This window comes from Phycodurus eques, chromosome 2 (genome assembly GCF_024500275.1).
Source record: "Phycodurus eques isolate BA_2022a chromosome 2, UOR_Pequ_1.1, whole genome shotgun sequence".
NCBI classification, from domain to species: domain Eukaryota; kingdom Metazoa; phylum Chordata; class Actinopteri; order Syngnathiformes; family Syngnathidae; genus Phycodurus; species Phycodurus eques.
This window is the reverse complement of record NC_084526.1, coordinates 1,697,235-1,708,947: the sequence shown is the minus strand read 5'-3', so window position 1 is coordinate 1,708,947 and position 11,713 is coordinate 1,697,235. Positions and strand designations below refer to the sequence as shown.

General features: G+C 51.0%; 3 protein-coding genes across 4 annotated transcripts; 1 reads left to right on the top strand and 2 right to left on the bottom strand.

Annotated features, from left to right (window-relative positions):
* Positions 1-342: 342 nt before the first annotated feature.
* LOC133417937 (oocyte zinc finger protein XlCOF6.1-like) lies at positions 343-11,260 on the bottom strand. Its single transcript, XM_061706189.1, has 3 exons — positions 11,214-11,260; positions 3,085-4,084; positions 343-1,427 (listed from the first exon to the last, which is right to left on the bottom strand). Exons 2-3 carry the CDS (start codon positions 3,275-3,277, stop codon positions 343-345), a joined length of 1,278 nt encoding a protein of 425 aa, XP_061562173.1. The 5' UTR covers positions 3,278-4,084; positions 11,214-11,260.
* LOC133417604 (oocyte zinc finger protein XlCOF6.1-like) lies at positions 3,522-8,038 on the top strand. 2 transcript variants are annotated; one of them, XM_061705456.1, is made up of 2 exons: positions 3,522-4,564; positions 4,984-8,038. In XM_061705456.1, the coding sequence occupies exons 1-2, from the start codon at positions 4,372-4,374 to the stop codon at positions 6,360-6,362; spliced, it is 1,572 nt and encodes a 523-aa protein (XP_061561440.1). In that variant the 5' UTR covers positions 3,522-4,371; the 3' UTR covers positions 6,363-8,038. The 2 variants fall into 2 exon arrangements, with proteins under 2 accessions (XP_061561440.1, XP_061561448.1); XM_061705464.1 differs by having other exon boundaries at positions 4,546-4,712.
* Positions 6,116-11,712, bottom strand: LOC133418046 (oocyte zinc finger protein XlCOF6.1-like). The gene is made up of 2 exons (XM_061706380.1): positions 10,663-11,712; positions 6,116-10,444 (listed from the first exon to the last, which is right to left on the bottom strand). The coding sequence occupies exons 1-2, from the start codon at positions 10,841-10,843 to the stop codon at positions 9,453-9,455; spliced, it is 1,173 nt and encodes a 390-aa protein (XP_061562364.1). The 5' UTR covers positions 10,844-11,712; the 3' UTR covers positions 6,116-9,452.
* Position 11,713: the final 1 nt, after the last annotated feature.

The following is an 11,713-nucleotide window of genomic DNA, read 5'->3' as shown; positions in this document are numbered from 1 at the left end:
TACACGAGGGAAGCGCCGCGTTTACTGCCACCGAGTACGTTTTTCCACGGGCGAGCACGGAAGACTCGTTGGGATATATTCAAGCGTCGACAAAACCGTAATGACAAACGGAGGCCACTAGATGGTGGCGTTGCGTCACCGTTTGGCTTGGAGCGCGGTGTGTGTCGCGCGCGGTAGGTAGTAAAGGGTCATTTGCCAACGTAAGAAAAGATGACGCGGTTGATGGTGTCTTGAAAGGTCGGTCAAAATAGCCACAATATGGGGGGCTCGCTTTTTGAAAACTGCCGGCAACCTACGGGTCGATCGCGCCCGAAGCATGTCGCATATGACAAAAGGTCCCGTCTAAACAGCGCCGCTGCTCTCGCCAGAAGCACACGCGTGTTTGTCCAGCTGGTACTTGTACGCAAATTGTCTCCGGCACAGCCGACAGCCGAAGGGCTTCTCGCCCGTGTGCGTCCTCGTGTGCGTCACCAAGCTGCTCTTGGCCGAGAATCTCTGACGGCACACGGAGCAGCCGAAGGCTTTTTCTCCCGTGTGCGTGACCGTGTGGATCCTGAGATGCTCCTTCTGAGCGAAGGTTTTGCCGCACACGGAGCAGGCGAACGGCCTCTCGCCCGTGTGCGTCCGCATGTGGTTCACCAGCTTGGAATGAAACCGGAACGTCATGGCGCACGCGGAGCAGGAGAAAGGTTTCTCTCCGGTGTGGATCCTGGTGTGCTCTTTCAAACTTGTCTTTCTGGGGAACTTTTTGTCACAAAACGAGCAGGCGAAGGGTTTCTCGCCCGAGTGCGTGCGCGCGTGCCTCAGCAGCGACGAGTGGACGCCGAAGCTCATGCGGCACACCTGGCAGCTGAACGGTTTCTCGCCCGTGTGCGTCCGCATGTGGTTGACGAAGGTGGAGTGAAAGCGGAAGGTCATGTCGCACACCGAGCAGGAAAAGGGTCTGTCCCCGCCGTGGATTCGGCCGTGTTCGAGCAAATGTTCCCGCTGCGAGAACCTCTCGCCGCAAAACGAGCAGCTGATGAGTTTCACCCCCGTGTGACACCTCGTGTGTCTTTTCAAGTTCTTCCGGTGAGAAAAGCTTTTTTGGCATTGAGAACATCGGAAGAGTTTGTCGTCACCTTTGGTTTCGTCCTCCTTGCCGTCGGCTTCTGCTGCTTCCTCTTCTTCGCTCTTCACGATGACAAGCGTCACTGGAAGTTCACTCGCGTCCACGTCCGCGTCGGCCTCGTCCTGATGCGGTCCTTCAAACTGCTCCGGCTGGTCCTCGTCGTCAATCCGGAGGGTTTCCTCTTTCACCAGGGCGGGCTCTGGCTCCTCTGGCTCCTCTGGCCCCTCTGGCTCCTCGGGCTCCTCGGGCTCCTCATACTCCTCCGCCCCAGAGCTCCGCTCATGCTGCCGCTCGGGGAGAGCTTCTCGGTGGACGTCTGCAGTGCAGCACAATACGAACTCGCGTGAGTTGCAAAGGTCGGGTCACGCGTGGATTTACTGGGATTTGTTGGCGCACCCCCCGCATATTCGCGGTGCGCTTTATTTTCAATTTTCCATCAACCATCATTTATTGACGGTGTGTTTTCTCATTTACTTCATTAAAGTGGGGCTGTGAATTTCAAAATAAGAACAAGTAAACAAAGTATTACATGTTCAAATAAAGTGCTTAACTTCACAATCATTATTTGAAAAAAATACCGCATGCAGTAAAATTCTGCATTGTAAAAATGCATTATACATAGGTAGAAGGGTTTTCCAGAATTTTTAGGTCAACTTTGGGGGTGCGCATTATACATGAGAAATTTCAGGATATTATATTTTCAAACTGGCAAACCTCGTGCCGCCCTGGGCTTCATTCACTTAATACCGACGTACAGGCAAGAACTTAAACGCGCGAAGCCTACGGTCCACTCGGACTCGATGTCCCCCGCCTCCCCCGGAACGTGAGCAAAGTTCTGTCGGAGGTGGGAGTTGAAACTCCTTCTGACAGGGGATTCCGCCAGATGTTCCCAGCAGACCCTCACAATACGTTCGGGCCTGCCAGGTCAGACCGGCATCTTCCCCCACCGTCGGAGCCGACTCACCACCAGTCGGTGATCGGTTGACAGCTCCGCCCCAGAACGATGGAGTCGCCAGCGGGAGCGCTCTCCAGCACCCCCTCCAAGGACTCCAAAAAGGGTGGGTACTCTGAACTGCTGTTTGGCGCATAGGCACAAACAACAGTCAGGACCCGTGCCCCCACCCGAAGGCGGAGGAAGGCCACCCTCTCGTCCACCGGGGTGAACCCCGACGTACGGGCGCCGAGCCGGGGGGCAATAAGTATACCCCCATCTCTCACCGTGGGCAACTCCAGAGTGGAAGAGAGTCCAACCCCTCTCGAGAGGACTGCTACCGGAGCCCGAGCCGTGCGTGGAGGCGAGTCCGACTAGAACTTCGGAACTTCTCGACCTCACACACCAGCTCGGGCTCCTTCCCTGCCAGAGAGGTGACGTTCCACGTCCCACGTAATTTAATGACTCAAATTTATGTAATTGTCATCCATTCTTTTAGTGGGCGGGAAAAAAAAAAAAATCACTTTTTTTTTTTTTTTACTTTTGGAAAAGTCCAAGATTACAATTTTAGTTGCATATGAAAAATAGCTGCAAAAGCTTGGATTTGTCTTTTTTTTCCATTTCCTCTTTGCAAAGCCTACGCTTGTGATTGGCTCTCTCTGGTCATGTGCCTTTCTGCTGCAGTCTCAAACATGACCTAACTTTTCCAAATATTCCCCCCAAGCGCCACCTTGTGGTCCAACCTATTAGCTTCGTGGGAGTTTTGGAAAAGGTTCGACTCAGAGTGACACAAGAACTTATCATCTTTCTAATTTCAGCCGGAGTCTGTTCGGGGTTCATCGGAAGCACTTTAAATGTGCTGACTCCCATTTAACTTCGTCTGAATGCGATTGGTTCACGACGAACGCGGTTACGGGCAAGCGGGTGTGTACACTTGCGCAACCACGTGATCTGACTCCTTTATTTTGACCGCCCTGTTGAAAAGATGTCTTTTTTTTCCTTTTTTTCCAAATATTGTTGGAGTGTACGGTGCGGAACCGACCTGGCGCGTGCGAGTCCGTGCCAGCTTTCAGAAGGGCGTCGAGGACTTGACGCTGCCGCCGGTTCTCCTGCTTGCTTCTGGCAAGTTCCTCGTCGTACTCTCGTATGGTTCTCTCCAGCAGCGCGAAGATTTCCTCCACGGCCGCGCCCAGCCGCTGGTCCACCACAGCTCGCAGCATTTTCACCTTGCACATTTTCGCTCAACAACAACAACAAAACTAATCACAAGCGTTAGCGTGTGTCGCTAACTTCCGCGCGTCTTTGTTAGGCCTCTAACGAGCTAAGCTAAGCGCAGAAGTTTGGAAGCGCGGCGAGATGCTAATGTCGGGCTTCTTCGCTGGTTCGCCTGCAGTAAATAAGGCGCTGTTGCTACACTGCTGCCTCCTATCGGTCACTTTCTGCTGTTGCCTCATTGTTTTCGATGTATAGAATATACAATCGATACACCAAAGTAATAAGTTATATGAACATACTGCGTATTGACCAGTCGCCAAAACAAGCCGTTTCGAACCAAATACGATGCCGTGGAAGGAGGAACGACATCGGCGGCGGCTGGCCGAATGGGGGCGACGCACCCGCGAGAGCTGGCTCCTCCGAGCTCGCGGAATGACGTCACTTCCGCGGACCGGCCACAAAAGGCGCCAGACTCCTTTGCGTGAACGCCACAGATGCAGCAATCTGTGGCCAAATTGCAGGAGGTCAAAGGCCGAGGAAGGCGTAAAACGGAGTACAATTACGACAAGGGAAAACAGGGAGTCCCTCTCAAAAGTCAGGAAAAAATACATTGCTTCTCTTTGGATTGATAGAATACGCTTTTTGGTGCTGACGAAACAGCAACAACACGTCGTGAAAATCCAATGAGTTTGCGTCATCCTTTCGGTGTCCGTGCATTGACTTCTCCGGGAACGTCGACCTTCCCAACATGGCCGCCATGTCTCGTCATATGGAAAGGGTGGAGCAGCCAAGTCACCGATAGGAGGCGGAAATCCACCGAACGGCGTCTAATAGGATGAAAATGAAATACACGAAGAAGAAGTTCCACCTGATCGTAAATGGCAACATCCGCCTTCAAGCCGACGTGCTGCTCTAGCGAATGTTTGGACTTGACAAGTGAACATTTCCGTGTACGTCATTCAATACAGACGAGACGAGACGAAACGCCACCGTCCATTGTGCGTCTCGTTTTCGGTGCACTTTGAAGCCTCTACACTTAGCTTAGCTTAGCTTGTTAGCGGCGAACAAAGACAAGGCCGTATTTTTTGTATTTTCTTTTGGGCATTTCGTCAAAATGTGCAAAGTGAAAATGCTGAGAGCTTTAGTCGGCCAGCGACTGAGTGCGGCCGCGGAGGAAATCTTCGTGTTGCTGGAAAGAACCGTGAGAGAGTACGAGGAGGAACTTTGGCGAACTCAAGACGAGAACCGGCGACGAGGTCAACTGCTGGACGCTCTTTGCAAACCTCGCGTGGACTCGCGCGCGTCAGGTTGGTCGCCAAGCATTCGCCCGTTGCTTCAAGCGTGGCCGCCTTCTTCTGCACTGGTGGACTTTTCGTAAACTTCCTCCACGGGGCCGTTTCGTGAATTTGTTTGATTTCCCCAATCATTCCGTTGAAAGCACAATTCAAAAGCAAGGTCTGATTTACGTTGGTTCGTTTCCATTCCGTTTTTATGTATCATTACTTTTGTCAGATTCAAATCAGCTTTTATTTTTATTAACAGTCTATGTCTAAGGTGACAGGACTCTCGCTTGACAACAATGTTCACGCTTTGATTTAGAAAAAAGTTCTTTTTGGGAGTACTGTGTACCAAAATGGTATCATTCTAAAATGACGGTGGTGCTCTGACTTGAACACAATTCTTGGCTACTATAGCAACCTCTGGTGTTTGTCTTCCGCCCCCCCAGACGGCCGTCAAGAGGATGTTCCCGCTGGGCGGCGGGAGTGGAGCTCCGGGATGGAGGAGCCAACCAACACGGAGGCGGCGGAGCGAGCGCGGCGTGCGCAGCAGGCCGACATCAGCGAGGTTGCCGTGACTGGTGTCATTGTGAAGAGCGAGGATGAAGAAGACGCAGACGAGCCCGAGGAGGAGAGAGGACCCCAAGCGGAGCGCCTCGACGCGCCGCTCTCGGACAACGGGGACTCTCGCGCCGGCGGCCAAGTCTTCGAGTGTTCGCTGTGCCGCGGAACCCTTGGCTACGAGGGCAACCTGAGAAGACACGGGCGATGCCACGAACACTTTCGATGTTCCCGGTGTGACGAAACGTTCGGCGACGTGACGCATCTAACCAGACACGCGAGAAGTCACGCGGGGGAAAAACTGTTCGGCTGCTCGGTGTGCGGCGGAAGGTTCACTCTGAAAGGCAACTTGAGGCGACACGCCAAAACGCACAGCGGCGAGAAGACCTTCTCGTGCTCCGTTTGCGCTCAGTCCTTTTCTTCCAAGTCCGACTTGAGGACGCACGCAAGAATACACGCCGGAGAAAAACCGTTTTCTTGTTCGGTGTGCGGCAACGCTTTCGCCGTCCGCCCGGCATTGATTCAACACATGAGAACGCACACCGGTGAGAAACCGTTCTCCTGCTCCTTTTGCGCCAAACGTTTCTCGCAAAGAGCTCACTTGATTGCGCACAGACGAACGCACACGGGAGAAAAGCCTTTCTCGTGTTCCGTGTGCCACGTCCGCTTCGGCGTCAGCTCCACGCTCATTCAACACATGACGACGCACACCGACGAGAAGCCCTTCCCGTGCTCCCTTTGCTCCAAAAGATTCTCCAGGAAGAGGAGTTTGACCGCACACGTTCGGACGCACACCGGGGAGAAATTGTTCTCCTGCTCTGTGTGCAACGAGACCTTCGGCGTCCGGTCCACGCTGGCCAGACACATGAGAACGCACACGGGCGAGAAACCTTTTGCCTGCTCCGTTTGCGGCCACAGGTTCTCTCAGAAGGCGCACGTCGTCCCGCACATGAGGACGCACACGGGGGAAAAACCTTTCGCCTGCTCCGTTTGTGGCCAAACCTTCTCTCTGAAGAACACGCTGAAGAAGCACACCCGCAAACACACCGGGGAAAAACCCTTCGCCTGCTCCGTTTGCGGGGAAACCTTTGCCCTGAAAGGCACGTTAATAAAACACACCAGGACGCACACGGGAGAAAAACCCTTCAGTTGCGACGTATGTGATAAAAAATTTACATATAAGTATCAAGTGAAGAAACACAAGTGTGCGGGAGAGGCAAAAGCAAAAGGCAAAAGCGGCAGCTTTCAAACACTTTCGAGCAGCTAGCGCTCACATTTTTTGTGCATAGACAGTATTACAGTATGTGTAAACTTTTAAAAGATGGTTAAGAGTGTAGAAGGTTTATAAGAGTATGGTGGAGGTTAATCGACGTGTGGGGAAGATAATAAGAGCGGGGAAGTTCATACAGCTGTACAATATCTATAAATAATCCAAAATATAGGTGTATCAGGATCAAATTTGCTTTTTCGAGCAATTACGAATACACGAGAGAAAAGAATCATGAACGACCGATTGGTTTCCTCTTTTAGATCCTCAACAGTATTTTGTCTCACATTCACATTTTCGGAAAAGGGCATTTTCTTGTCTACAAACATTTCCACGCGAGGCCATTTCGAACAAATTATAAATAGATTTCAGTGTGAACTTGGCATTTCTTGGATCAAAAAACAGAAGGCATTCATTTGAAAAAAACGAGGGGCACAAGTTTGTCACGTTCTCTAGGTAGCGTTCGATCCAAGTGCGGCATCTCAGTCGGAACACTAGAGGGCACTATGTAAACATATGACGTCAGAAAAGGGCGAGGAGAAGGACACGAAGAAGAATAGTTTCATGTGGAGTCGGCGCTCGCTGTGTGCTGATGGATAAAAAATGAATAAAATAAAATCCTAATTTCTTACAAGACTAATTGTTGAGAACGCGACAGAGACGAAAGCGGGACTGTAAGTGACAGGAAGCCGTTCGCGTAGCCGCTCTCAAAGCTAGCAGCTAATGCTAACGCCAACGCGCATATACGTGACGTCATCCGCGCAATCCGCGCAGCGCAATGTGGATTTTGTAGTTTTGGGCGCTCGTACTTCTTTTCCATTGGTATTTTTGGAATGAAACCGTGAATTTGGGTTGCGCGTGAGGCCTCTTGGTCAATTTCTCCACCGGAGTGTGCCCAACAGGGCGTATATTGTTCAAGATAATAACTATACACAGAAGTCACAAAGTGGAGAGAAATACTTCGACCTAATTCATGAGAATTCATGAAGGCGTTTGACATTGTCACGTGTCGTGTTTTTCCAGTTGTAAAACAGGAAATTGCACATATCGCGAGAGAAAGAGAATGCGACGAAGTGTTGGTTTTTCGGTGCAAAGGCTTTTTGGAGTCCAAGTCGAGTTGCAAATCTTTGAATATATCGTCAAGTCGAAGTTGATTCTGAAATCATTAATATGGCATCAATTCATATATTATATACAAATGATATATACGTGCTAAATTATGAAGTTGGGAGGCTCTGAATGGCCCTCACGGCACACGTAGTACCGGCCAAAAGTCACAAGATGGCAGCAAAGACCATATGATGGCCCGCCCATCAAAATGCGCATATACGGTCGCGTCAATTTCACGTCACCGTCTCCAAAAAGTCATTTCAAAAGGACACGTCATTATAGAGGGGCACTGCACACACGCACAGGGAAATGTGTCATGATTTAAAATGTGTACTTTTCATGATTATAGCGAACAGCCAACGACAACCCCAAATTCGCCATCTGTGGAAACCAGACTGTCATGGAACGAACAATTGACACGTGGGATTTCCAAGGAGGTCTGCGAAATGGGACCTTCCCCGTTTCGTCTTTCTGCTTTTCTTCCTTTGTGCTTTCATTTGTTTGACAATTTTTTTCTCGTTTTGCCCTTCCAGGCCACCGTACCAAATAAAACCTGATCCACTGAACGTGTCTTTTGAGTATTTATGAATGACGAACGTTATTGTCGAGCAGAAGTATACGGCGCCCGACTGTCTTCCGTCGCTCGCGGGAGCCTCGGCGCCTCCTCGTCGGACCGGTTTCCGGCTGAGAGCAGGCTAGCGTTTGCGTGTCCTCGTCTCTTGTAAGCTGCGGCGTGAACATATCTTATGCTAGCAAAGGCACAACAACAAAAACACTCAAACCAGGTCAACAATACCCAGTGACGTGGGCTCAGGGGAGGCAAGAGAGGCAGAGCCTCACTGCCCCCTGTTGGTTTTTCCTTTCCACTGCGTGTGAATAGTAAAAAAACAAACAAAAAAACTTATGATGCCTTTTAATTGTTCCATTTTAGTTCTATGGTCCGTGCTTTACATGGATTTTCCTTTCCAATCCAATGATGTCAACGATTTCATCGTCAAAATAGCAGAATTTTCATATTTCCTGTTCAAATGCGGAGGAAGCGCAGTTACGAGTCAGGTCGAGTCATCGCTCGCGTGATGCTTCAAGAGAGCACGCGCGCGCACACCCTTTCAGGCAGCCTGTGATTGGTCGGTGGCGTCACACAAGAGGGTCGACAGCTTGGATCGATTGATTTGTCCGCTAGGTCAATCAACTCACAGCATTTGCTGAATTCATATCGAAATGGGGAGGAAACGATTGCAATACATCCATTGGTCAATATTTGGACACACCCCAAAAAGGCAGACATTTGAAAGAGGGGCTTTCGTTTCAAAAATAAGCGCACATTTCCCAGAGACCCAAACTGTTCGACACAAACATCTCCAGTTCATTTGAGCAGTGTCAAAAACGCCATTTTTTTTGCTCGCTCGTCCGAGTCAAAAAGTGAAACTCATTGTAGGGATGCACCACACACAGACTGAAACATTTCATGATTTATTATTATTTCCCCCCCCCATTTTGATGATTATAGCTTACAGCAAACAAAAACCCCAAATTCCAAAAGAAAAAAAACAAACAAACAAAAAACGTTTCTTCACTTGTAGGAGCTGCAGTCCTTAAACTAAATGATATCATGTTCATTTAGTGCCCCCCCCCCATTTTAAAGTAGTGAGTGGGATTTTCACTTATTTCTAACCCTACACACTGATAACAAAAGCTTAGTCTAACTTCGTTTGGGGGATGCGACGGATCAATTGAATTTGCATTCGTTTCAATAGGAAACGTGACTTTGGGTGGAGAACGTTTCGGGTTACAAATGGGTCACGGGAGCCGAGGTTCCGCTATATATATATATATATATATATATATATATATATATATATATATATATATATATATAAAAGACATATTTCACTCTGAGTGTGTGTACGCACCTTTATGAGGAGTTTCCCTTTTAGCAAACTGCGACGGCGACGTCCCACCCGTAAAAGGCATAAAAAGCTACGTCCGAGCGTCGCCGCTCTCGCCGGCGGCGCACGCGTGTTTCTTGAGCTGGTACTTGTACGCAAACCTTTCCCGGCACAGCTGACAGCCGAAGGGCTTCTCGCCCGTGTGCGTCCTCGTGTGCGTCACCAAGCTGCTCTTCAGCGAGAAGGTCTGAGGGCACACGGAGCAGGAAAAGGCTTTCTCGCCCGTGTGCGTGACCGTGTGGATCCTCAAATGCGTCTTCTGGGCAAAGGTTTTGCCGCACGCGGAGCAGGCGAACGGTCTCTCGCCCGTGTGCGTCCGCGTGTGGTCGGCCAGCTTGGAGCGAGAACCGAAGGTCATGTCGCACGCCGAGCACGAGAAGGGTTTCTCCCCCGTGTGGATCCTGGTGTGGCGGATCAGGTTGACCTTGCGCGAGAACTTTTTGTCGCAGAAGGAGCACGAGAAGGGCCGCTCGCCCGAGTGCGTGCGCGCGTGCCTCAGCAGCGACGAGTGGACGCCGAAGCTCATGCGGCACACCTGGCAGCTGAACGGTTTCTCGCCCGTGTGCGTCCGCATGTGGTTGACGAAGGTGGAGTGAAAGCGGAAGGTCATGTCGCACACCGAGCAGGAAAAGGGTCTGTCCCCGCCGCGGATTCGGCCGCGCTCGAGCGAACGTTCCCGCCGCGAGAAGCTCTCGCCGCAAAACGAGCGGCCGCGGAGTTTCTCCGCCGTGTGACACCTCGTGTGTCTTTTCAAGTTCTTCCGGTGGGAAAAGCTTTTGTGGCATTGAGAACATTGGAAGAGTTTGTCGTCACCTTTGGTTCCTTCCTCCTCCTTCTCCTCCTCCTCTTCATCACCGTCGCTTTTGCTGTCCGAGAGCGGCGCCGAGAGGCCGGCGGCGCCCGCGTGGGGAGGGCGCCCGGCTTCTCCATCCTCGTCTTCTTCACTCTTGACGACGACGCCGGCCGCGGCGCGTTTGTCTCGCTCTTCTCCGAGGGCGGGGGGCGCGTCCTCTCGACGGACGTCTGCGGGACACCACGAGACAACATTAGAAGTGCCTACGATTCCAATCACTGTGTTGATTGCGTACAGAAGCAGACTCTTTCTTCAAAATGCAATCAGAATTTGAATGGGGGCCCGGTGGGCAAAGGCCCACGTCCGACACGCGCCCACCGCCCCTGGCGAAAATATGCACGAAATACATACTTGCATGCAAATCCATGTGTGAAGTGTACACAGGTACCTGGCGCGTGCGCTTTGGAAAGGGCGTCGAGGACTTGACGCTGCCGCCGGTTCTCCTGCTTGCTTCTGGCAAGTTCCTCGTCGTACTCTCGTATGGTTCTCTCCAGCAGCGCGAAGATTTCCTCCACGGCCGCGCCCAGCCGCTGGTCCACCACAGCTCGCAGCATTTTCACTTTGCACATTTTCGCACGATGGCAACAACAACAACAACAACAACAAAAAAGCACTTTGTCCTCACGCTGGCCGCCTTTTTTTTTTTTTTTTTGAGGACTACTTCCGCCTAGCTGTGTTAGCAGCTAGCAGGCTAACAGCTAGCTCGGGACGCGAGCGACGATAATAAACTCGGACGCGTCTTCTACGATACGACGCGAACGCGTTTAAAATACAAAAGTTGCAACCACGCCGGGAAGAGAGTCTCGCGGAAGTGTGTCTGAAGTGTGAAGTTATTGGCCTGTCGCGCGCCGACGACGCAGCTTGGAAGCCGTCGCCTGGAGTGACGTCACACATCGGCGGAAATCCGAAGGAAACAAACTTCTGTAAGTTCGAGCTTACTTTGGGAAATGTCCAGCCGCAGCAGAGACAGTTGCAAGATTTGTGGCGCAAGTGTTGCGTATGACGGAAGAAGTGGGGCAGGAGTGCGCATGCGCGGCGTCGATACGCGAGTGCGGAAGTTGAAAAACGGGTTCACAATTGTGCTCCATACGGTTCCGTAAAACTACAATTATGACGAGGGGAGCCGAGTCAATTTTTTGGGTGTGTTTTTTCTTTCCAATGTTGTGTATTGGTAGCGTTCGATTTGGCGTTGACAAAACTGTAAATCGGTTGAGAAACGAGCAAGGTCCGACTTGATTTCCGTGAGCGGCGCCCTTCCCAACACGGCCGCCAAATTGAAATCTTTTCACGGTCCATTTTGGGTCAACTTCTGAATTCAAAACGAGTTATTCATCAATTTATATGGAACAGAACGACGAGGCAATTCAACATGAATATGGTTTGACAGTCTGAGGGAAACCGCAACCACAACGTCAATCATTTGTCACCGTAATCGGTTG

What these genes read in the sequence shown, in the direction of transcription:
- LOC133418046 (XM_061706380.1), bottom strand. Translation starts at nt 10,843, where the DNA reads ATGTGCAAAGTGAAAATGCTGCGAGCTGTGGTGGACCAGCGGCTGGGC. An exon ending in TTCCAAAGCGCACGCGCCAG is followed by an intron (nt 10,445 to 10,662) that starts GTACCTGTGTAC and finishes GGTGTCCCGCAG; the next exon opens with ACGTCCGTCGAGAGGACGCG.
- LOC133417937 (XM_061706189.1), bottom strand. Translation starts at nt 3,277, where the DNA reads ATGTGCAAGGTGAAAATGCTGCGAGCTGTGGTGGACCAGCGGCTGGGC. An exon ending in CACGGACTCGCACGCGCCAG is followed by an intron (nt 1,428 to 3,084) that starts GTCGGTTCCGCA and finishes GCTGCACTGCAG; the next exon opens with ACGTCCACCGAGAAGCTCTC.
- LOC133417604 (XM_061705456.1), top strand. Translation starts at nt 4,372, where the DNA reads ATGTGCAAAGTGAAAATGCTGAGAGCTTTAGTCGGCCAGCGACTGAGT. An exon ending in CGTGGACTCGCGCGCGTCAG is followed by an intron (nt 4,565 to 4,983) that starts GTTGGTCGCCAA and finishes CCGCCCCCCCAG; the next exon opens with ACGGCCGTCAAGAGGATGTT.